The 25,772-nt window shown below is 35.7% G+C and overlaps 2 protein-coding genes across 2 annotated transcripts in view; one reads left to right on the top strand and one right to left on the bottom strand.

Annotated features, from left to right (window-relative positions):
- Positions 1-132: 132 nt before the first annotated feature.
- On the top strand, positions 133-4,105 carry LOC116428026 (odorant receptor 13a). Its single transcript, XM_076368417.1, has 5 exons — positions 133-590; positions 1,118-1,711; positions 2,423-2,533; positions 3,566-3,718; positions 3,951-4,105. The coding sequence occupies exons 1-5, from the start codon at positions 348-350 to the stop codon at positions 4,008-4,010; spliced, it is 1,161 nt and encodes a 386-aa protein (XP_076224532.1). The 5' UTR covers positions 133-347; the 3' UTR covers positions 4,011-4,105.
- Positions 4,106-4,425: 320 nt separating this feature from the next.
- Positions 4,426-25,772, bottom strand: part of LOC116427941 (unconventional myosin-Ie) — a 51,784-nt gene continuing 30,437 nt past the window's right edge. Inside the window, exons 11-21 of the mRNA XM_031978872.2 lie at positions 11,754-11,924; positions 10,705-10,871; positions 10,201-10,414; positions 8,955-9,185; positions 7,958-8,242; positions 7,465-7,620; positions 7,244-7,383; positions 7,020-7,171; positions 6,352-6,747; positions 5,808-6,128; positions 4,426-5,723 (exon numbers count right to left, since the gene is read on the bottom strand). Coding sequence (XP_031834732.1) covers positions 5,647-5,723; positions 5,808-6,128; positions 6,352-6,747; positions 7,020-7,171; positions 7,244-7,383; positions 7,465-7,620; positions 7,958-8,242; positions 8,955-9,185; positions 10,201-10,414; positions 10,705-10,871; positions 11,754-11,924 — 2,310 coding nt within the window. The 3' untranslated portion in view covers positions 4,426-5,646. The remainder of the gene's footprint in view (positions 5,724-5,807; positions 6,129-6,351; positions 6,748-7,019; positions 7,172-7,243; positions 7,384-7,464; positions 7,621-7,957; positions 8,243-8,954; positions 9,186-10,200; positions 10,415-10,704; positions 10,872-11,753; positions 11,925-25,772) is intronic.

The raw sequence follows: 25,772 nt of genomic DNA, 5'->3' as shown, positions 1-25,772 counted from the left end.
ATTGACAAAATCGACGCTGCAACCGGCACTTCCGTCGTAACTTCCCCTTCGGCGGTTGTACGCGATTTCTTCAGCGCGCACAGCAGTTGAAAGCCTGTTTAAAAATTTCATGAAGTGCGATAGCTGATCGCAAATTCCCTGCGCATCGCAACGTCTAATTTACAAAAGAACCGAGCGATCGTAATGAATGATTCGACGTTGCCGATTCCTCGCGAGCAATTTAACGAAATTGTCGGCCGAAGAATTGGTCGAACGATGACCAACGGATTCCTAATTGGGTATACTTTATAGAAGATCGTCGACGGTTATTTATCGATCCCGGTAGAATTGTTCGTAGGATTTCAACGATGTCAAAGGAGTTGCCAGTGTACAGGGATTACACCAGTCTAGTGAAACGCTGCCAACTGGCCTGCGGATTGTATCCGCATCAGCAGAGCATCGTCAGTAAATACCTGCCCAGAGTTTTGATTCTGAGCTACTGTATTAACAGCTACGCCGTAATCAGTTTTCTAGTGCACCATATCACGAAAATTAGCGTGGTCATTACATGTTTCGCCGCGGTTAATGGCCTTGTGAATTGCATTATAAAGGTACGTTCGTGTCAAGCGATACTTTACGTTCTTATAATTCAATTTCGGAATAACCGAAACGAGAGAAAGGATAAACACGTTGAATGCTATGGGAATATTTCTATATTGTGAATAATGCGACGTCATTCAGTCAACGTGCAATAATAATGCAATTCGAACACATGATTTAACATTATATCTTCCCATTGTCTTTTGCTGTATGAAACCGTGCATTCAACGTCCTTTATGCGAATCTCCCAAAGAATATACAGTTAACAAAAGTATTCGAACATTAAGCATACTTATACAATAAATGTTACATAATTTACACATTGCTAAATATTTCTTTAAATCTTATCGCATGTATATACGACACAATTCTTTCAATAATCCTTTTCTTACCATGCTGTTCATATACTTACGTCGCTAACTATATCATTCTTCGAGAATATTTCGAATATTCATAGAAATGTACTCAATATCCACGGAAAAGAACAAGAAGACGGTAAGGGCGCGTCGCGTGTGCAACCGATTCATGTAATTTCCAGACCTTGCAATTTATCGTTCACCGGAAGAAACTGGCGCGAGTGAACGATGTGCTCGAAACCCTGTTCGTGGAGTCGTCGGCGCAACAATCGGAAGGTTCTTCCGTTTTGCAGTGGACAGTGCCATTTTATCGGCTGGGCTACTATGCGTACATCTGCCTGGTTTTCACCGCGACGCTCTACTCCATCAAGCCTCTGATAGCGATGACGGTTCGTCACGCGAATCATTCGACGCCGCTTCCCTCGATTTACCCTTGGCCGATCGATTCGACCGCGATCTTCGTGCTCCATTATTTATTTGAAACGGGCATTTGCTATTCATTTTTCGCCGTCGCGACCGGGGTGGACATGTACTTCACTCTATGCGCATTTTACATAGCTACGCAGTTCCGGGCGATGGCCAGGGAATTGAAACGACTGCCGGAAGACAGGAACGACGTGGCAAATTCTGTGAACGTTCTACGAAGCTGCATCAGGCGACACGCTTTGTTGATCAAGTGTCGGGACGATATTCAAGAGATCTACGGGCCCATCGTTTTGACGGTTACGACGCTGAACACTGTGGGTATGTGCGGCATGATTTTCGAAATCCTGCAGGTGAGTGAACTTGACTTACGCGAGGCGTACTTCTTAAGAAAATATTTGACTCGTGTTCCTTCTCATCGGCCAACATCCACTTTGAAGGGCTGAACACGCCTGTCAAAGTTGAAGGTTGAAAGGATACTTTTTGCAATATCTCTCGAAACTAGAAGGTGTAGAATATTTTTTAGAATTATCTTGTAAAAAAGCTCATTCGAATTCAACTTCCAAGAGTGTTTTCACTCAAATGATACGTCAAGTGCTTAAACAATAGAAAAAGTGGAAATTACGATCTCTAGCTGTTCAAGTAATTGAATCATTTGTTTGCGATCATTCGGTTGCGATTACCCAATTTTCACTGTATTAGAATTCAATGTCGTACCAAAAGTGTTTCGCATTTACCTCGAGAACTAAAAGAGATGAATCTTCTTAAGAAAATGGAAACATCTATTTCTACAACAATTTCACGAAAATTGATTTTATCGTCAGGATTCTGCGGTATTACCAAGAACGAACGTTCAATCAGCAATTTTAAAAATTTATAGAAATTCAACGTTTTTCTGGGTGTTATTAACAAAAACATTGTTTTTCGATTGCCAATTGAATCAGCAAAAATAGTTTGTTAAAAGATGATGTCTTAATCAGCGAAAAAAAAAAATTAACCTTACCCCTTATATGGAACAATGACAAGTGCCAGAAGTTAACAAGACACTACCTATTTTTCCGCAGCAAACCAAGGAAATCACGATTGAGAAAGCCTGCACTTTAATCATTTTCCTTACTGGGAAAGTACTCCAGACACTTACCTACGCTTGGCCCGGGGACGTGGTCGCCTATGAGGTTTCTATCGCGTATGGCCACACGTTAACCCTTTCGTTATGGCAGAATCAAATGTGCTAACTGTCAACAACACAAACATCCGCTGTTTTGTGTTATGGAAACCATTAGCTGTGCATTTCATCTATTTTAAACTAGTATATGGCCAGCAAATTATAAGAAAAACTTACGTTAATTCAGTTTTAAAACTAAATTTAACCAGAGTATTAACCTTTTGCACTTGGAACTATCCCGAACGTTACCTACCAGCAACTCGGCGTCATTTTGTCGCGAAAACGTGAGCGCTCTTCTCGCGTTCTCTTCCGACGTGAACCGGCTGATATTTTTTTCAGATATCTTAATAATTGTGCCACATTTTGATTTGATTTCTTCTGCTATTTAAACAGAAAATTTTAGGGAAACATGCATTTCTCAAAAAGCTGCGCTGGAATAAGTTGATTTTCCGTAATTATTAATAAACTTTGATGTTCCATCAGAGGGACAGCCGAGCGCGAAGGGTTAATTGATACGAAATTTAAGGGAATAATCGTGTTTAGGATAAAAGAAACGGTGAACTGTATAATTACAGTTACCTCTAGTATATGCCGAATATTTTAAGGATAGTTACCTACCGTAACGAAAGTGTTGATCTCTCATACCCTAGAGAAGATTTACTATGATTGTGAAATCGACCGAAAGCTAAAACTGATCTTTAACACCAGAACTACCAAACGAGTCAAATTAATCGATTCCTAATTTCTTCTATCCCAATTACTAACAGGATAAGGGATGATTCTTTGAGAAGTTACTAAAGAAATTGATTTACTAATATGCAAACTGAATTTTAAGTCAGTTGAAGTCTCAACAGCTGTACTCAGAATGCCTACAGGAAAATTTGGAAAAGTCATTCCATCTGAAAATAAATTAAAAGAAATAGAATCTAAGAGTTTTCACACTATACGTATTTGTCTATTCTCTATACATACGAGTGCTGTAGCTTTCAGTCGATTTTACGCCCATCTCTCTTAAATATTCAAAGAATTTCTCTGTGAATAGAGCGAAATTTTTCAACGCGAGGTTTACTCTAACGATTGGTTCGATCATGTAGAGACCAGATCCGCGAAACTCACTCTCATGATCCTAACACAGCGGAAGATGAGCCTGAACGCGTGTAGTTTATTGAATATTTCTTTGGATCTCTTTGCTAAGGTAAAGTAAATTCTTTATTGTACAGTAGGATCTCGATTAATCATTATTCTTTGCGATTCAAATCGTTTAAAGTTTTGGTTATCCAAAAATCAATCATTTTTTGTTCCTAGATTATACAGTATGTCAGTTTTATTCGTGTACACTCGAATGTTTCCGTAATTATTGAAGATCATCGAGGTGCTACTGTATATTAGTCTTTTGAAACTTGATTCTATGAAAAATCTGTTTACAGATCATGAATAAAACGATATCTTACTATTTCTTATTGGTAACGCTCGAGTCTGACGAATAACGGATAACAAAAAAATGGGAAACAGTTCAACATGTTTTTTTTCCGTTTCTGACATTGATGTAAATGAAGGATAGTAATTAAACAATGCTAGTATATTACGGTATCGTTCTATATGCCCTCCAAGTATTGGATTCTTCCTTTTTCATATCCTAATAATGAATAATACAGAGTAAACGGTGCATGTATCCAGAACAATTCGATAAAAAGGTAGAAGTTTAAATTTAAGAATTGGAACTGATTCTCAAGAAAACGAAGGGGAAATAAGTGAAATAGATTCAAATGTCGTGGAAATATTTTACATCTGACAACGGTAAGTATGAGTTAATAGATTTAATCATTTCAAGGTGAAAGGAAAGGAATATCGGAATGTTCATGAATCAAGAAGGCGAATAACTGCAAAGCATTTTGTGTCAGAATTTGATTATTTTATTACAAGGTAAGCTTCTGCACCATTGCACTTCAAGTAAAACAAACCATTTATAATTAAAAGAACAAGGTTTATTATAATGTCGTTACTTCCACTGTTCTTTTTACTTTGACATGAAAAATCAACAAATAAATTTTCATTCAGGTTTTATTGAAAATTTTGAACACTATAAAATAAACTTCCATGGAAAGATATACAATATATTTCTCTGATGTTGGTTTCTTCATTGAGAAACAGATGAACTACTCGGTTGCACGTAATACTCCTCAATAATTATAATTTAAGTTTGCAACGTCGAATAAAAAATGTGTTTGAAACAACTATGTTTAAAACAGAGTTTGTATTTAAACGTACACATTTTTTACGGCATAGAAGATAATGTTAATAATTTATAGAAATTGAATATACGTGTATATTTCATTCGATTTAGCGAGTATTATATGCTTTGAAATTTGTCTAAATCTTTTCGCACATTATTCTGTATGACAACTTGTCAACTTAACAGTATTATTTCTTTTACTTACTGAATAGATAAAAAATAAGTGTCTCCGAAATAATACTTTACAACTTAATGTTAATCTTAGGTACTGCATGGTAATATAATTTGAAGTATTAACACCTTCGAAATCATTAAGCGTAAATTAATTCTTAAATCAGTGTACTGTACACAGTTCCTTTAGAGTTCATTTTTTTTTTAATTATAAATAACATTATAAATCTTTTTATTCAAATGTTATAACATTCTTGGGTTCCTAAAAAATGCATTCCGCGATTAAGAAAGTTGTAAATTTTCCAAATGATAAACACTTTACAAAATCTTTTACGGTTAGATAGCCTAACAAATGTAACATTTAACCAGATTTAACAGTATAAAAGGTAATAAACTACTTAAATTAATGTTTGGTAACTTCTAGTGACTATTCAGATTTTAAATATCGCTTTTTAAAACTGCATTTCGTTTACCTTAGAAACGGTAGTTGTACAAAACTTTGATTTATTTGTTTTAATTTTGTGACATATCTTCTTCAATAATAAATATATTGTGCAGTTTTAAAAACGATAAAAACACTACTATTTAGGTATCAATATATTACTCTCTTTCATTCAAAACACTTTTCTTCCTTTTACAACTCACATTCTACCTGCAGTATAAAATATACTGTTAATAATTGATTCAGTGCAACAGTTTTTAACTGTATATTTTGTATATTATATCTTTTCAATATAATTTGATGGAAAGAGCCCTGTCTTTCCCCTTAATCTTCCATGCCACCAACCACCTTCGTCTGAAACACATAATTAAATGAATAATAAATAAATACATAGATTGAGACAAAGATTAAATCCTAAACAAAACTAAAAAAACTCACGTTCTTTGAGTATTTCAATAATGTCGCCTTCTTTTAGCGCCAATTCATCTAGATCCTGCGGATTGTAGTCATACATAGCTTTACCTTTGGGCAGGCTAGGCACAGGTGGCTTCTGTGGTTTTGTATTTGAGGCAGTGCGAGGCGCGTGTGCCCTTTGTGGTTTCTCCAATACTGACTTTGTGTTCCATTCTTTCACCGTCTGCATTTCCTTATTGCATCCTGTACTTTTATCAGTTGTTGAGAGGAGTTTATATGCTGGTGCCATAGTTGGTGTGCCAGGTGGGGGTGGTTCAGAAGGTGGCGGAGGAAATCTCAAGAATCCTGTTTTATTCATTAAAACTTAGCACAATCTATTCAGAGTAAATATTTCCAGGAACAGTTATTTATTTTGTAAATTTCCAAACATAAAATTCCAAAATCTTAAGATATTGCTGTAAGTCACTTTAGTTTAAGCTGTACAAACATCTTCTCATAGCAAATTTACAGAATAAAATACAGTTTATTATTGAACATTTGAATCCAACTGAGAGTAGAGTTCACTTACCTCTGGCTGCCCCTTTTGAATTATTATTGTTAGTGAACATTCCCATGAGTGGTATGTTATTGTTTTGTAACTTATTTGGTTGCTTCGTTGTACTGGTCTTCTGTTGCACCTCTGCAGCTGGTACATTCGTACGAGCGAGCGGTGACGGTCTTAAAGAATTAGGAATTTGTAAAGTAGGCCTTTGAGAAGGTACAACTGGCTTTGAAGACATTGTCTGATCACTAGGAACTGTTTTGTGCACGTTTTCAATTCGCTCAGTATTTACAGGTCTTGGAGCTGGTCGCGTTGGCCTGTTGGCAGGTACTTGTTGGTTGGCTTGTGAGAATGGTTGAATATATTTCGACATGCCGTGCTGTCGACTCATGGATGTCGTTTCTGATTTGTTAATATTTGGTTCTGGAATATTGACAGAAATATATTGTAATTCATGTGTAATCAGGACAAGAATACAATTAATTATTATTTTTATAAAAACGATGATAAAATTCATTTTGTAAACCAGATTCCTAATTTCATATATTTATAGTAATGAGTTTAATATTTAATAGAGATTTGTATTGTACATGAAACGTTAATTGTACAGTTTATATTCAAATATAGATATTCACAAGCAAATTTATAAACTCCAATTATACAGATGTTAAATTCATAATTTACTAATAACATACTAGTAGTAGATGGTAATCCTGGCCCAATCCACACATTTAAGATCTTCCCGCTCGGTTTTAAAATTTCCTTGTCGCCATAATCGATTTGCGTGAATATTACTTGCCTCGTTCCTCCACCTCCCCAACCTTCTTTTTTCACTTTGAACTCTAAACTGTAAAAAGGATTGTATCAGTATTATTCTTCATCGAGTATCGAATCAAATATCCTTTAATATAAGTCGTACTTGTTACTAAATTTTTTGTTTAAAACGTGACCAGTTTCTTCCATGTATCTTTTGCTAAGAACAATTAAAAATTCCGTCTTGAATACTGATTCTAATAAACTAGCGTAATCTTCTTTCGTATGAACAATAAGGAAATCGTCCTGTGACAATTAATCAGACATTAATAACCACCGTTACACAAGAATAATAGAAACCATGTCGATTAATAATAATCCATTTACCTGAAGAGTACTTAATGACACATGACTAATTTGATTAAACGGAAGCTTTCGCTTTATCACCTCCATCATTTGTCCTTTCTCCGGGCCTTTTTTAATTTTCTCACGGCCGATTAGATACAAACATTTGTTGGTAAGAATAAGATCTCTCCTGCTCATCTGTAACTCGTAATTTTACTTGTTAAACAATGTACGCTTATTAAATCAATTTTTAAATCTACATATGCTTCTTAACACGTTCGCTACCAGCAGTTCATTTTACATAATGAAAACCAAATTAATTCTATAGACATTGTTATTAGAAATTATAAACTACGACGTTATATTTAGGAACTCAATGACTCGTTTCAGTTTCATTTTTCCAATATTTTGTTTAAATTTATTGGTTCGAAGAAGATATAATTCAGGAGACCGTCACCGAAATAAGCGCTGGTAGCGAACGTGTTAAACAATCTTAAAAGTTCGAATAAAAGAAGTATTCTTATAAAATAGGTACCTTAAATCTTCTATCATATTTCTTCACGATTTCTGCGAAACAGACTTTCTCTCTTCTTCCAATTAAATGCATTAATTGTGGTTTGCCTTCCAATCCTATGTAATCTCCCATAAAGTTCCTATTCAGACTGGCCCGTCTACGTTCTTTATGGCCGAAAAGTAAATCAGCCGCTTCTTGCTTTTGCTGGGCTTGCCTTTTCCGAGCGAAATACTTTTTAAACGCTTTCTGAATGATCCTAGCGTACATATTATATTTCCGATCTCTCGCCTCCTCCAGCATGAAAAGCTGCGAAATCGTTAATTAATCATAATTATAATGAAAGTTCGAATCTGAATTATAATATATAATATCTTAATTATATCATAATTATAACAAAAGTTCGAATCTTTCAACTATATTTCCCTTAGAAATACGAATGTCAGCTTTGTCTCATTAACACTAGGCTAGCGAAACGCGTCAATTCGACGCATATAGAATTCTATAAACATTATTTGGTAAATATTTATATTAGCTTCGAGCGATGGAGCTGCACGAATATGTATCTTAATGTTTCTTCCACGTATCTTTAGCTAACAATTAAAAATTCCGCCTTGAATATTGATTCTAATAAACTGGAGTGATCTTCTTTCGTATGAGCAATAAGTTCCAGTGTTAATGATATTTATAATATAACAATTCTTTTGAAAAAAGCGAACCATCTTTCTCCGACTTACCCTAAAGCAAGGGTGAAAGTTAACACGTTGAATGCCATGGGGGTCACCGGTGATCCCGACCAAATCGAGTTACTGTAGTTCACTCAATGAAACGACGATTATATGAAAACGTTTCTACATTATAAAGAATGCTACATAATACAGTGACATTCAGCTAGACGAACGTGTAATAGTAACAATGCAATTCGAAAATCATTTATTATCATATTTTTTCCATTCTGTGCATTTTCCTCTGTGAAATCGTGCGGCGTTCAACGTGTTAATGAAATTTCATCTATACTCACGCATTCGGGAAGTTTAATGAACAACTTCGATTTCCCCAGTTGATATTGCGATCGATCGATGTGCAGACTACCTAATATCCACTCCACTCCTTGCTTATTGTCGCCGGACCACTGCGGCCACGTTTGTTTCGTCAAAATTGCGTATCTATGCAAAAATTTCGAGAACGTTCTTCTGTATGCAAAGCCAGCTCTGCGCACTCTGATATTTTCTTTTAAGCCCAAGTATTCCACCTAAATGCCGCAACGTGTAACAATAATAATAACAATCACGAGAAACATAGATCACAGACATTTATAGATAACAAAAATTTGAAATTATTGCAATTCCTGTGGTGTTAACTGTAACGATCTTTAACGCGTTCCGTGCCATCGAAATTTCGGTTATATTTTGCTTATAAACAGTTTTGATTATTTTAATGAAATATTAAATTATATTCGAGTTTTTTGTCATTTTAATATATATTCATATTGTTTCTTTATGTCTTCGCTACGTTTTTGTACATATTAAAAACATTTTCACACTGAACGCGTTAATAATTGACAAAATGTTGATACTTATTGTGTGTATACAATATAAATTCGTTGACACAATGTCTTGGCACAATTTATTACATAATCATCCACTTGTAACGATGCAGTAATGAAATGAAGATTATTTCAAAGAATACTTCGTTTCATCAGCTTTCAAGTAATTCAGTGAACGCGTTAACGGTGTCATTTACTTGTCATTTAGTCGAACGAATGCAATGACCGATTTAGCTCAGGAAACTGGTCGAGAAGACCGGAAAATTGTCGAACACCGGCGACCGCGATGCTAAGTGAACGCTTTAACCCTTAAAATGCTGAGTGGGCTCCTATGGAAAGCCCAAAAAGTATTTTTCCTTAATAATTTTGTAAGTAATTTCTTGTAATTTTTCATACTTTATGTATTTTCTCTTTTTCATCGTCTCCAGGAAACCCCAGTATGTTTATAGCTAAAAGCAAAATAATGTTTTTAGAATAGACAAATCATCCACAATACTAGACGATGAGAAAGAGAAAATGCATAAAATATGAAAAATTACAAGAAACTACTTACAAAATTATTAAGGATAATATGCTATGAACATACTGGGGTTTCCTGGAGACGATGAAAAAAGAGAAAATACATAAAATATGAAAAATTACTTACAAAATTATACTTTCCGGTCTCCCTATAGGAGCCCACTCAGCATTTTAACGGTTAAAAGACGTCTGCAAAGGTTACCTGATGTTTCACCCTGACCGCATCCCAATCCCTAGGCTTCTTTGTTTCGTTCGGCTTGATGCACCGAATGTAATGCGGAGTGCATCTCATCAGCTGACTGACCAACTGACTGGCTTGATTTCGAATTTTATTGCCGGCAGTGGTTGGCCTCGATTTAAGCGTCTTTGTTTTTTGCACCTGAGTCTCTTGCGGGTAGAGTTTCCGAATCAGAGGACTGTAATTTAAAATTACGTCACGTGTTATGTTAATTATAAGCAATCCTTTGTACTCATTTCAACCTGTTAACTGTGTTTGACGAGTATACTCGTCATGGAGAAGTTGCAGGATTTCGTGTCATGACGAGTATACTCGTGACCATTGACTTTTCACAGAAATTACAATTTAAATAGCCAATGGTCGCTACTTTTTACCATGACGAGTATACTCGTCATGACACGAAATCCTGCAACTTCTCCATGACGTCAAACACAGTTGACTGGTTAACGCAGTATAGAAATGCCTTACTTCGTGCTTGTTTGCATCAGTTCTACCACATCTAAGAACAACACGTCCCGATTTTTATCGCAAAATCCATCCACCGAGTAAGAAACCACTCCAGCGTAATGGAACACAGAGAATCCGTCGCTCGTGTTCTGAAAGTGTTCGTGCTTGTTCGCTGCCACTGTAAGTTTCTGTAAACATTCGTGGCATTCCGTGAAGAGGTGAAGAGAATTAACCGTTTGCACTCGAAAGTTTTTCACAAGAAATATTCAATGTTTTCCAACGAGATGCAGACGACATTGTTTCAAACTAACTCAACGATACTTCACAGATAAATTAAGCAATAAAGCTAATTTATTTGAATATTTCACATAGCGACACAAAATTTAATTTAAAATACTAAATATTCAACTTCATAGTTTTGTTGTATCAAATCAAGTGGTGACCGAGGGTCACCTCTCGAGTGCAAAGGGTTAAACGTAGCTTTCAAAGTCTAATGACTGTTTTATACGCAGTGCTTTATTGACAATGATTTCTCAATAGGAACGACAAAAATGGAATATTTATAAATGTAACGTACTATTTCCTAATTTGACGTCGACTGAATAATATTCTTAGTGTTTCTTAAATTCAATCTGACATTTTCATTACGATCTCACTTGCGAATGAAACTTCACGCGAAAAAATATTCTGTATTTTTTAACTTCATTATTTTTGTAAGCAGAGTAAGTCAATCGTAATATATTGCAATTTTCTTCGTGCCGAATTTCACCTTGAAACCACCCCTTGAAAAGATGCAAACTTTTCTATCGCCTGAATTATCTTGAAAACGGTAAGGGATAGCGAACAAAAGTACATTATTTTTTTACGTCTATAAAATCGTAAAATAAAACTTTGCAAGATTTCGATTTTGAAAATGATTGATTTGAAAATGAAAATATTAGGAGATAAGTAATTAACCCTTTGCACACGAAGCTTTTCCGCAGTGATGTAACCAGAAACTCGAAGCAGTTTTAGTAGAAAGAGCATATTAACATATAAATAAATGAACATTTTTAGGCGAAATCCCTTACCTTTTGCAAATCAGCATCAGCCCCGCTGCTACCGCCGTGCAGAGTGGCGCAAACATCATCGAGTACCAAGAAAAGTCCTGGCGGACGCTTGCCTTCAAGAAGTTCAACAACAATCGCGTTATTAAAATACTCTATCGGAGTCCATTTTATATTTTCCGCTACATACTCCTCCTGAAACAATATGATAAACCATTTTTCAAAAAATCATCAATACTTGACATATACCAAGTTCATTCTACTGAAGAAACTCGACTTTAACTTTTTCAAACGTATGAATCTTCAAGAACATACTGTTAACATTTCACAGTGAAATTCGAAATAATTCTAAAAACCATTAAGAACTCACATTCGTCTCGAAATAAGTTCTTTCAACCGACATTAACGAGTATTAAGTACAAAATAAATACTGAAACCAAAGGAAATCATACAACCTAAAACCTAAAATTTAAACATGCTCCACAAACCATTGTTTGTCTCTATGTTTATAATTCTACCTTACAAACATCGTAATATAATGAGAAATGAAAGCTAAACTAATGAGAAGCATCATGTTACGAAGATAATCTACGCGAATTAAAACGAACGCGGGCTATTTAGCGCCAGGAATATTTTGCCCGGCGCAACACGTCCGGCGCACGTCTGTCACTTTCGAACGGGCAATCTCTCCGACGAATTAGCGCATCATAATTCAAGTATTATGTAAACGTTGGGAAACGTGGTCAACTGCGTGCCACCGGTCGCGCACTGCTCACGCGGAAACATTTTATACATCGCAGGAATGGAAAGGAAAAAGCGTAATATAACGTGATCTCGCTCATTTTTCAGATTGCTTCCCATTTTAGGCGGCCGAGACGATTTAGGAAACCGGTTGATGTTACCCAAACACGAGCGAGGCGTGCCACCGCTTCTTAAAGGCATACGGGGGTAGCGTTGCTTTAAAAACGTGTGAAAAACCGTGTACACCAGGGGTGGTCAACCTTCTCCACGGACGATTTTACGGACGAGTTCGGATGCGCCGTACAATTCGGTGGCGCACTGCGCGACTCGTTACAATGAATCGTAACGTACGCTGTGTTTAACACTTATACAATAAGCGTATGAAATTTATAGCTGCGTCATTTTGCAATAAAAAATTAAATAAATCAATTTAACCCGGCATACTGATGCGTGACTTCGAAGTCACACGAGCCTATAAAGGGTTAAGATTCATTAAAATATCTAATCTTATACCTGGTGCAATATCGGAGCCTACAGAGTTCAAAGGGTGAAGAAGAATAAGTAGACGCTAGAATGCAATGCAATGATTGTAATAATTTAATGCGCCACGTTCCGCGCGTGTGCCGCGGTTTGGCCACCCCTGGTGCACACGGATTTGTTGCGCGAAGAGTGCGACTGTGTGAAAAACCTGCGCGCCGATTTTCACGAATTTCACACGACGCGAAACCGTGTATGTACATCAATCACTCGTTAGCCAAATCGGTTAACACGTTGAACGCCGCGCGATTTCATAGAGCGAAGTACACAAAATGGAAAAAATACAATATCAAATCATTTGACTGAAGTAGATTATTATCATTGCACGTTCATCAAACTGAATGTTACCGCAATGGGTATCATTGTTTGTAATATAGAAATGTTTCCGAATAATCATCGTTTAATTGAGTGAATTATAGTAATTCGATTTGCTTGGGGGTCACCGGTGACCCCCATGGTATTCAACGTGTTAACTCTATGAAAACATGTAGAGAAAAGTGGTGCGATAAGTGTATATTAATTTGCAAAATTTCCGTTCAAATAGAAAATCAAACGTGTTTCAGTAGCCTTGAAGTAATTTTTATTATTATTGTAAGTTTTGCGGTGGCGAATTTTTATTTCGTGGTGTATCAGCAATCTTTACAGTTACATTAACTGGTATTTTACACTTTGCTCTGTTGTTTTTAGAAAAATTGACATTTGTTTATTTGGATCTTGGAAATTGGAGGTTTAAAAGGAGACAATTATGTATATTCTAGTAACTGCGAGAAAGTATATAACTTTAATTACTTATATCTCCGAAACTATTGGCTAATTACACTTAATGTTTTACATATATTATTAACGACATATATATTATCATTTTACAAGAAAGTATCGAGATCCGAGTCGAATAATTAGGGTCCTTACCTTATGAGAGTCAATTTTCGAAAGTATAGGATTATTATACGCAATTATTAGCCGTTTAACGCTAAATTTACGGAGATTTATTCTATATTTTATTCTATTGTTCCTAGTAGACTACACGTTTGTTTACACAGATCGCGAAAATTAGCGTTTCAAGAACAGAAAATCACAATATGTATTCGCAAAATTGCATCGAACAAAATCGAGTTAAATTCTTACGAAACAAGGTTCAAAGAATTCAATATCCGCCGAATCGACGGAACCCGTAAATCTGTGCAGTGTTAAACGCAACGTGACGCCCTCATAAAATGCAAATCAAATTCAAGAAGTGAAATCGCGTCAGCTTCCTACACCTCGCACCGTGCTTTAGAATTCTAGATACAAGCACACGCGAAAGTAATTTCATCTTCGTTCAATATGCAAAATGTTAATCGTCGCATACACGTGACGCTGCTCGTAAACGTATTAAATAAATAGTTTCATTTGAATATTATAACGAATGTCCGAAGAAACTGGAAATAATCTATTGTCGCAATTTTTATAGGGATTACATATTAATCGTATGAAATGCTCGGTAGTTCTAGTGTTAATACTTCTGAGACATCGGTAATCGCGGGATAAGGAAACTAAAACCAGTCGCTTTGTCTGGTACGGCGGTTCTAGTGTTAACTTACACTTTCATGCAGTGTAACGGCACCTAATATGGAACACCGGATTTGAAAAGCTCGCCAAAACGAGAGATATGCATTTTTTCAATGAAACTTGCATCAAAACACGAAGAGACTGTGGGAAATTGAAAGAAACCACGGTGAAAAATCTAAACAGCTGAAAAATCGCTCCCAATAATTTCTCAGGAAAATCTGTTGAACTCTGTTATCTTTTTAATAATTGCAAAACGAAGGAATCAGGAATAGGTCATTTTGATCCGTCCGGTTGTTTTAGTGTTAACACGTTCACTGCCACGTTGGTCACCGGTGATCAGAGCTTCAAAATTGCTTAAATACAATTACAATACGAAAACTGATGTCGAATAAAAATACCTAGTAACACAAACAGCTAGATGATAGTGCGACACGTGTACTGTGATATCAAGTCATTAATAATTATTTCTAATACCATTTGCATTTGCTATGAGCGAATATGTATTGTTACAGAAAACGTTCGGAATTCTCGTGGCAGTCAACGTGTTAAGCTACTTATTTTTCGAAATATGTTGTTCCATATTAGGCATCGTTACTCTATTTTTACTATCCACAGTATTTATATCATTTTCTCCGTCCAAGTTACAAAGCGTCGATCGTCGTACAGTCAACGCTGGTCGCGAACGCGCAAACCCTGGCAGTCCCAGGACAAATGTGGTCCTACCATAATTGAACGATAAGGAAAAGTAGCGTGGACGAACGTGTTCCGTCTAATAAGCTTGGGGTCGACGCACAGTACGGTCAAACGGCTGTTTTCCAAACAGAACTCAATAACTTCAAAAGTGTGAGCAATGCAAACAAATGCTTTACACAAAATTTCTAAGCTATAGAACTAAACATATGGTTGTTATATGTGTTCACATTATAGGAACATCGAGAACTCTTTTAACACATTGCGTGCGGGCCATTTTGTTCATTTCAACCTACATCAGTTACATTCATTTATTTATTATTCAACATATTTTCGAGAGTTTCATTTCATTTCGAGAATCAACTATCTACTTCTGTCAAAAATGTTAATGAAGTTGTACAAGTATTCAGCACTTTAGTACTTTTACCTTTCCTGCATACAGTGTGTAAAACGACGATACTTTGCCTCTCAATTCCAATGTTATATAAATACAGAAGTATATTATGTAAACAAAATTACGAGGAAGCAAATCTACATGCTTCAAAGAATACTTTCCATCGTTAGAAGTAGAATACATTTAACATTTAACAATAAATACGAGATAAGTACATAGTAACCCCAGAATGTCTATAGCGCAATCCGAACGTTCTAAACAGTGGTTTCATTAATTTCTTAAAAATCATTGTGCACAATGAACTACTTAGCAAACAGATTGGTAACCTTCAATTTCCATTATGCGAATAGTCGAATTTTAGGTTTTGTTCACAGCCACTACGCGACGAGGCGTCTTGTTTTCAGCAAGCAGCCGCGCGCGGTTTCATCGGTCCGTATATTCGAGCCTGTGAAACTCGCAGCCGTATTCCGCGAAGTGTTTTCAAAGGGGCGATAAAATAGTCATTGTTGCCTGATCATCCGCGTTATTTATTTTCGCACGGCGTTTCCATCGCGCCTGGCTCGGCCGTATCTTTTGTTCGGATCTCTCACGATCCACATCGATAAAGCTCCGCGGTTCCGCTCCGAATCGTGGACAGACGGATCGGGCCGAGCGACAAAATGGCGGTTGCGCGCCGGAGCAATTTTCGTCGTCCCGCAGCTCTCTCGCGTTTTTTTCTGCGCGGTCTAGTTGCGGCGGGCATCGAGAGGTGACGGCAAAAGTGGTACGATTCTTTTCGTCTTAGCCCGTGCCCGAGGTAACGATTCTATTTCACGTTACCGACGACCTCCTTACCGGGTTCTCGGCCCGTTAAAGGCACGAACCTACCTTTCTCGCGGAGTTCCTCTGTTTCCCCGGCTACGAGCCCTGGGCGGCTGTTATTTATTTACACGAAACCTTCGCCGATGTTCCGCGGAACCTTCGGAGTTCCGTGTGCGGCTGCCTTGTGTCGGGAAGCTCGCGTTTCTTGTTAGAGGCAGTTCGAAATGTTTATGAGCTCTTTTTCGAAAGATCTTTCTTACTTTTCTCAATTTTTCGACAAACCTTCGTCTTCAGTAACCGATGGAAAATTGATTGTTTCTTTATTTCTTGATATGTGAAACACTGATTAGTCAAATTGATTAACTCTATATAAGAAAAAGTAAAGAAAAGTAACGCTGTGATGTGATTTTTAACATTTTTCCTTGTAATCGAAAATAAAACGAAATTATTATAGGTATAGATGCGCGGCTGCCTTGTGTCGGAAGCTTGTTTCTTGTTAGAGGCAGTTGAAAATGTTTATGAGCTTTTTTCGAAAGATCTCTTTTACTTTTATATGAAGTGATAAAGTAGTACGTAAGAACCGTGATTCCATTTTCGAGCAACTTTATTCCGAATTAGAAACCAAGGCATTACGTCAAATAACCGACTAAAAGTGAATGGTCGCAAAAAATAGAAAACAAGTGAGCGTAAATTTGTTTTCACTTGTGTCCTGCGCGTACCTAAACAGTTTAGAGGAGGAGTGTGATAGAACGAAGTATTTTCTTAAATAAACTTTACTTAATTATTTCATTGAAAGAAGTAAATATTTTAAACAAATCATTGTAACTAGTTCAGACAGCAAAGTTCAAGACACAAATCGATGTTAAACAAAAACGAACAGTTATCGATTCAAGCAAATAACGAATGTTTCGAAATTACACGCGCGTTCTGAATATTTCTAACAAACTGAAATTTCCGAGTCCCCAGATTTTGTTCGTAAATAATCACCAAAAGTTAAACAAAGAAATTAAGCCTGAGTTACAAAAAAGATTGCTGATCTCAAAGACATCAATGGGCACTGAAGAAGTTTATAAGAGCGTTGTAAATTATATCCGTAGGTTCAAATAATTTAAATAATTTCAGCACGTTATATGCAAATATACCGTGTACATCAAAGCTGAAAGATGTTTTCTGCAAAGAAATTCGGCGGCTGGCGAGCGAGGTGTTAATAAATTGCTCTCGGTTGCTCCGGTTGTAACTCGTAACTACATACTGCTGTCGAGTGCTTTGATGCGGTTAATTGTGTCTACGCGTGTAAGTTAATTAGGTCAAAAGTCTGAAAGGTCTATGGGAAACTGTGGCTCTATCGTTACGAAACAAGAGAATTAAGGAAGAAAGATAATGTGGGAGATAAGCTTGCATTCTGGGTTAACCGCGGTGAAAATTTTCAAACAATCTGTCTCCTTATAATATTATCTCCCAATAACCGTCTCCCGCGCCGCTGCGATTTACACATTCCCGTCAAATAGTAATACGTTAAAGGCGAGATGCCTATCGCGATTTTCTAATGGCGAAAGAAATACCTATGCACTCTCGGCTCAGATCATTATCGGACATTGTAATACCGTATTGTTGTATCGAATTAAAATATGATCTAATTACGATAGCGCGTGACTCAATATTTATTCACGCCGGAGTAACCTTAATCTCACGACGAAACGAATTTTTCCAGCATGCATATTAATAAGAAAAGCGACATTATACAAAGAAATTACACAAAGAGAGAACACTTCATTTGATATGTTCGAAGAATTTATCCATTGCAAATTGGATAATTTATTCAATCGTTCACAGAAACACTGCATTATATGCTACTCTAACATATATTCGTTTAATTACCCTTTCTAATTTAACCTTTAAGTATAAAATATAGATCTCTGTCTAAACTATCGCGAATTTTGAAATCAGTGAAGTGTTCGTTACATAGTTCACACTATTGCTATGTAGAGATACTTAAACAATTAAAATCAAATAAGTACAATGAATTTTTGTATTGCAAAAGACTTTGTTGTAAGATCTTGCTATTTCTTCGTAACGAGTATATTCAACAAAAACAGCTGACTACAAAAATTGAAGGTTAAATTCACGTCCATACTTGAAGGTTAATTTCTAGTTTATAATTACCGTTGATCGTTGCAATTGAGATTGATTTTGGAAAAGCGAATCTTGTGTTTACCTATATTCCCCTATTTTCAGTTTTCTTTACATTCACTCGTTTGTTCGCGGAAAGATATTGCACACTGTATTGTATGTTCCAAGAATGACAACTGTTCAGATTTCCCACAGTGACTTTTAGTTAGACAGAAAACAACAAAGTTTCGCTGACTAATTAGAACCTGGCGAAACGGCTTTCTGTTGATAGCATAACGTCAAGATCCTTACGGGATAATGACACGCTGTTCATCTATAGGTCCGAGTACATACAATCTTTCTATTGAGGAAGAGCGTTAACTGTTACTTTCCTGATGAGCGTTCGATAGGATATCATTTTGAAAGTGAAAGTGAATCACGAACGGGAGATAGTTTTTATATTCTCTCTCTTAATATAAGAGTGGTAGCGTTGATTCTAACATGGTAAAACCTGCGGATATAATTGCTCCGGTATCGCTTCTATCCGTCCAATAGGCGTGATTCACGTTTCTTTGTTCAACTTGCTTGAAACCAATTAAATAAAGTTTCTTTAAGAAAATACTTGGTTTCATCAAAGTAGTTGGTAATAAATAAATAATAGCTAATAATCAAAGTAAGCATAAATATTAGTGAGCAGTATTTTGTCGTATAAATAAACAGAAAGTAATCAACGCCTGTTAACCTTTAAGTGTGCACGTGAATTTAACCTTTAAGTATGGAAGCCTGAAAATGACCGATTAATGCTAAATATTCTCGTTTGTAGAAATTAGTAAACAAATTTGTCGTATGCATTTGTTTTTAGTTGTGTTATCTCTATATATCAATAGTGTCAACGATATAACTGTATATATCGACTATGCAACTGTACAGAGTATCAACGTTATAACTATGTATATATCAACTATACAACTATTCAGAGTATCAATTATAAAACTATGTATATATCAACTAAGCAACTATTCAGAGTATCAATTATATAACTATATATATCAATTATACAACTATTCAGAGTATCAACTGTACAACTATGTATATATCAACTATACAAATATTCAGAGTATCAATTATATAACTATATATATCGACTATGCAACTATACAGAGTATCAATTATAAAACTATGTATATATCAACTATACAACTATTCAGAGTATCAATTATATAACTATATATATCGACTATGCAACTATACAGAGTATCAACTGTACAACTATGTATATATCAACTATACAACTATTCAGAGTATCAATTATATAAATATATATATCGACTATACAACTATACAGAGTATCAACTACATAACTATAAACATCGGCTATGTAACGAAAATTTCACTGGTTCCAAAACTCCACGATACTTCGCATACAAGCCTACGAGACCGCACGTCCGCAAAGGTTAAAGGGAACAAAACGTACTGTAAAATTAGCCCTAATATTCCGTTACGTTTTCCTTTGACATCCTCCGTCGAGCGGACGGTCAAAATTGAATTCTTAATGAACCGCTTCAACCCATTTTCTCAGCCTTGAATAGCAGGATTTCCTGTGACATCCACGCCGCCGAAAATAAAACAAACTTCCACAATTACACGGCAACTGTGCGTTCCTGCTTAGAGATTTCAACGGATAACGAAACCGTTATGCACTGCCTCGTCCCGGGACTGACAAAATGATTTAATTGTAACTGACTCGCACGGAAGGCTCTCCTGTGCAGTCCGTTCATTAGACAACAAGCTGACGTCCGTGCGATATTTTCGAAGCCGGTTTTCTAAAAATCGGATGCAACGGAAACTTTCTTTCCTTCCTCGTTAACGCGATAAGGATCGATTAAATTAGAGCGCAAAACGAAACAGTTGTTTCTTTATGGCCGGAAAAACCGGAAAAAATATTTGATCGATTATAACAGAATTCAGAGGACAGGAAAGAAACAAATTGCACTGCAGTTTATTGAAAGTTATTTAATAGCGATCGAATAAAATTTCTTGCGGAATTAAATTGCTAATGAAATGATCGGTACTCATCGATCATCTTTAATCGTAATCGATGAAAATGGAAAACAAATTCCTTTTATGAAGATGATATGTGTTTAAGTAATAGATTGATTATTATCTTCGATCAAAATTGATTTATAGAAGTATGTATCGCAGGAATTCTGTTCATTTTTTATAAAGATGAATTATTTCATTATGAAATTATTTTTTAATTACTCAAATTACTTTATTGATTCAATTTTATACGAAGTGAAAGCTTTATTCATTCTTATCGAAATTTTGCTGTTTTATTTATTACAAAGCTCGTGTTTTAGAAAAATTTCTCTCTTAATTGTTTCTCTTCGCATTCATTGCAATTATTTAACCAAGACTATACTGCGAATTTTACACATAGGAAAAATCTGATGCAAAACGTATCGCGATACATTTGTTTACAAAATGTACGAATCTTATTAACGCATTGTGTATGGGTTAATTCTTAGAAAACTGATACCGATGATTTTCACTGAGATCAACTTCCACGACTGTATCTAAAATAATCGAATATCTTATTGTCATTTGACAAATTCGAAAATAATTTAAAAGTAATAAATTCTAATAAAATTTAATATTTTTTTAAAAATAATGCGACAGGTATCAAAGCTACGTATTTATATAAAAGCGAGATTTCTCGTTTCCGGTACGCAACCTTAACAAGCTCCGATGAAATTTCGTGAATCGCTGCCTGGGAACGTACGTTTGAATGAACCTCTTCGATTTACGTCCTATAAAACCGAGCGAACGTTACGAACGTCATTACATAAATGCAGAGTTGTATCAGAACTTTCATTTGCATACAAATTATTGAGTAGGCATCGGGGCAGGATTTCAAATCCTGCGACGCATTAAATTTTACGCGCCAATTAGAAATGTCGCTGTTATTAATTGTCTATTATATGCTGATTATCGTGGCTCGTTGGTTGGGCACACACGCGATATTATAAATCGCGAGCTAAATCGCGTTAATTATTACACCGGGAACGTTGACCAGTTAACTGTGGAATTCAGTTGGAAAAACCTCTCGTTCCGCGCGCAGTAAAATAACAAAATGGAGCGTGTGCTCGTCGAGCGCAGGACGAACGCGCGTAGAGTATACTTTAACCCTTTGCGCTCCGGAGGCTCTAAGTCACCAAATGATTTGACACGGCGAAACTGTAAACTTTGATATTTAATAAATTTTGTATAATGCATCAATGTAAATATTGAAAGAAGATAGTCTTCCTTAATGCAAAGATAAATTCAATCTGAGAGAATGTCGTCTGTAATCTCATTAGAAAATATTGAATACTTCCGGTGAAAAACTTCTGGAGTGCAAAGGGTTGACGAAAGATCAAAGCGAAAGAGGAATTACATGTTCATATGAAAGAATAACAGTTAACCCATTCGTTTGTTCTTTTCGCTGGCCGAAGCAGTGTCTCTCATCGTTAACTCCGATTCGAATGCCGACTTCGTAACGCTTCTTAACTTTTAACGCGCGTCTCGGTTATTTTCATTGCTTTTTTTTTACTGCGCGTGCATCTCCAGGATTATCTCCTGTTTTTCATACGACTTTCACTTCCATCGCGTTTTTATCCTTTCGTTTCATTTTCATGCGAGTGTTTCTCGTCCCGACAATTTATGCGTCGCTTTTTCTTATTCCGTATCTTCTTGATTTCTGTAACGCGTTCACGTTTCGGCAGTCCAGACAGATGTTACAATTGACGTATAACTCGTCGGAAGAAGCAACTTCTTCTTTAGAAACTATGTATAATATGTAATAACAACGAAATTGCTAATAATTTTATTCGGCGGTTTAATTTATCTAATTTAACCTTTCGAACTCGATTTATTTTCAATGTTGCTGGGTTGGAAACTTGTATTTATTTTTCGGGGAACGAATTCAAGTATTTTATAAGATTTAATTTTTATAATCTTTTAAAGTGTGGTACTCTTTCAAACTATTTCCAACGTTCGAGTGCAAATAGTTAATAAAAAAGAAATCTAAGTATAAAAATTGTAATATTTTTGCTACGAAACGTGTCGACCCTTAGCACTCCACATAGTTTCGTGATATGTCAGCAACTCCTACAAAGTTTAATAACAGTCCTACTGAAAATTAACAATGTTATAACATTTCTTAGACCTTTAATTCCCTTCTCGGTACAAACTTTGTATATTTGGAAGATCTAATAATCTCAAAACGTTGAATGCCGCACGATTTTATAGTGCAAAATACACAAAATGGAAAGAGCATACTATTAAATCATTTCATTGAATTCCGTTATTATTACTACATATTTATCTAGCTGAAAATCACCGCATCAGGCAGCATTGCCTATAATATACAAATATCTTCGAATAATTGTCGTTTAACTGAGTGAACTATAGTAATTCAATGTGGTTGCATGTTGGTGGCATTCAACGTGTTAAGGTAGTTTCCTTAAAACTCATTAAAATGTTCAATATTAAAACCGGTGCAATATTGGAGCCTACAGAGTTCAAAGTGTTAACGTTCGAAACTGTTTTCGATAGAATCGAGCCTATCACTAGTCACGACCGTCGACGAAAAGGTGCGTGACGTCACCGGCGAAGGTGTTGCATCGGAGTACACGCAGCAAAATCGGTTCGCAGCCTTCGTCTCTGAAGGTACCGGTCTTCGAAGCGCACCGAAGTAACGCCGATCGACAGGTATCGACGGCGAGTCTCCGAAGATTCGAGCGGAATAGAAATCAAGTCAAACGACCGCAGAATTGACAGACGAAATGGGAACATCTCGATCTATCATGCTTCGACACCTGAAGGAGCAATGGAAAGCCAGCCTGATAGACAGACTTCCACGTAATTTGATAAATAGGAGAAGATGGTAATCGTAAAACGAAAGTAATTACGGTATGAAATTAATTATTTCCTGGTACGCCGATCGCGTTTAATAAAAAACGAATTACCTACGAGAATATTATTCAGAAGACTGTGGGTATGTGAAAATGGAACATCTTAGATAAATCATTAGATTTAATTAGATTCCATTTATCTGGGATATCTATCTACTATTTATTATTATTACTAGTAGTAGTAGTAGTAATTTATCTACTATCTATTATTTTTATTAATATTATAGAAAGATGTTTCATGTTACAGGGTTGGGGACGAAACGCTTCATTATTTAATGTAAATTATATTTAACATAAACTATTCAATTATTCAATTGTAAATTGTTTAATGTAATACCTTTGTACTATAGGGAGATCACTTGATAGTTAGGTTGAGAAATTCGGTTGATCGATTAGTTCTCATTTGTTCTCATCCGATTTTCATTTTATTTCCTAATTCCTAATATTTTCTATCGCTGATCTACTTACAAGTAACCAATGAAAACTACAGAACTGTAAATTAAACTTCTTACACCTCTGCGACTACTCGCTAGGCATCGAGTCATCTCCCAACTGTAATTGTTTCATTACTATGTAAATTGTGTTTGTAAATTATATTTAATACGAATTAAGTACAACCAACATTGTACGTTGAACAATTGACAAAAGTCGAAGGAGAATCCTAAGGGAAACCGTATCACTTCTCAAACGCGTATCACTTGAAAACAAGTGAGTTTACTGACCCACAGAAGGCAACAATACGAGATGAAATTTTTTAAGCAGCGTAGCATGATTTATTTATCGGTTTATTATTTCATTACTCGTCAGACCTAGTTTCTACAGATTATCATTTGTTTCTCTCGCTCCGAAATTCTTTGACCCCTTACTGCACCGTAGTAGGTCAGATATGTCACAATCTAAACTTTCATTTATTTCTTGTTATATGTATATAGTGTCATGATCATGCCGTACGTCATGCATTATATATTCGATACTTACATGTATGTACGTGAGAAACGTTTGCAATGAGCGATCGAACGGTATCAATTCTAACTGAATATTCAAATGAAAAGAAGAGTAATGATCAGTTGATTTTTCGATTGCTAAGAATTTTGGTATTTACATAATATGCGGACTAGACTTTGTTTGTCAGGAATAAAGTATTAATAATAATGACAATAAGTATAATGAAATATTAATAATGTGTTATCACATGTTTTACATAATGACAATGAAATTAATCCTATAGATATCGTTATTAGGAATTATAAACTACATTATATTTAAGAACTCAATGACTTGTTTCAGTTTCATTTTTCTACTTCGTTTAGATTTATTGCATTGCAGAAAATGTAACTGAGAAGACCGCGTTAACCCTTTGGCGTGATATTTACTTTTGCTAAGTTCGTCTAATATTTTACCATCAATTTGGAAGATATGCAAGAAAATTTTCTATTCCACTTCAAGTAGAAATTCCATTTCAAGATAACACACCGATAATAACAAATAGTTTGTTGTGATCCGTGGGTAATGAACAACATTGTTTGTTGCTAAATTAGTCTAGAAACCTTCACGAGTCTCACTCGTCATTGTACAAGGGTTTAACCCCTGACCTCATAACAACGTGCCAGACTCGTGGTGAAGATTTTCACCGTGATTCAACGAACATAAGTATTAGTTGATTCTAATTCAAAGTAAATATTATTCTTCTGTAATCAACTGTTATACTTAACCCCTTGCCCTATGATTTCTTTCTCCACTGAAATTAACACTAGGACTACCGAGCATTTGATACGATTGAAATGTAATCGCTACGAATATTGTAGTAATAGATTATTTTCGGTTTCTTTAGACATTCATTATAGTATTCAAGTGAAACTATTTATTTTCAAAGTCATTTTAAATATTCAACGCTTTGAAGATATATGAATAATTACGAAACTGAAACCAGTAAAAATGACTGGTTAACCCTTTGCATTCGAGAGGTGACTCTCACTCACCACTTGATTTCACACAATAAAACTATAAAATTTGACACTTAATATTACACTTCGTACAATGCATCAATTTGAGAAATATCCAAACAAAGTAGCTTTGTCGTTCAATATAAGTATGATTTCTCGTCGAGTTAGTTCCACAGAATATCCTCCCTATCTCATCAGAAAATCTTAAAATATTCCCAATCGAAAACTTCCGAGTGCAAAGGGTTAAAATATTTTTCCTTAAATCCAGAGAAGCAAATCATTGCAACATTTGACAGTCACTGCATGTGCCTTTCCATATGGACAT

Source organism: Nomia melanderi, chromosome 6, assembly GCF_051020985.1.
Source record: "Nomia melanderi isolate GNS246 chromosome 6, iyNomMela1, whole genome shotgun sequence".
Lineage (NCBI taxonomy): Eukaryota > Metazoa > Arthropoda > Insecta > Hymenoptera > Halictidae > Nomia > Nomia melanderi.
This window is presented reverse-complemented; position numbering and strand designations above follow the sequence as displayed.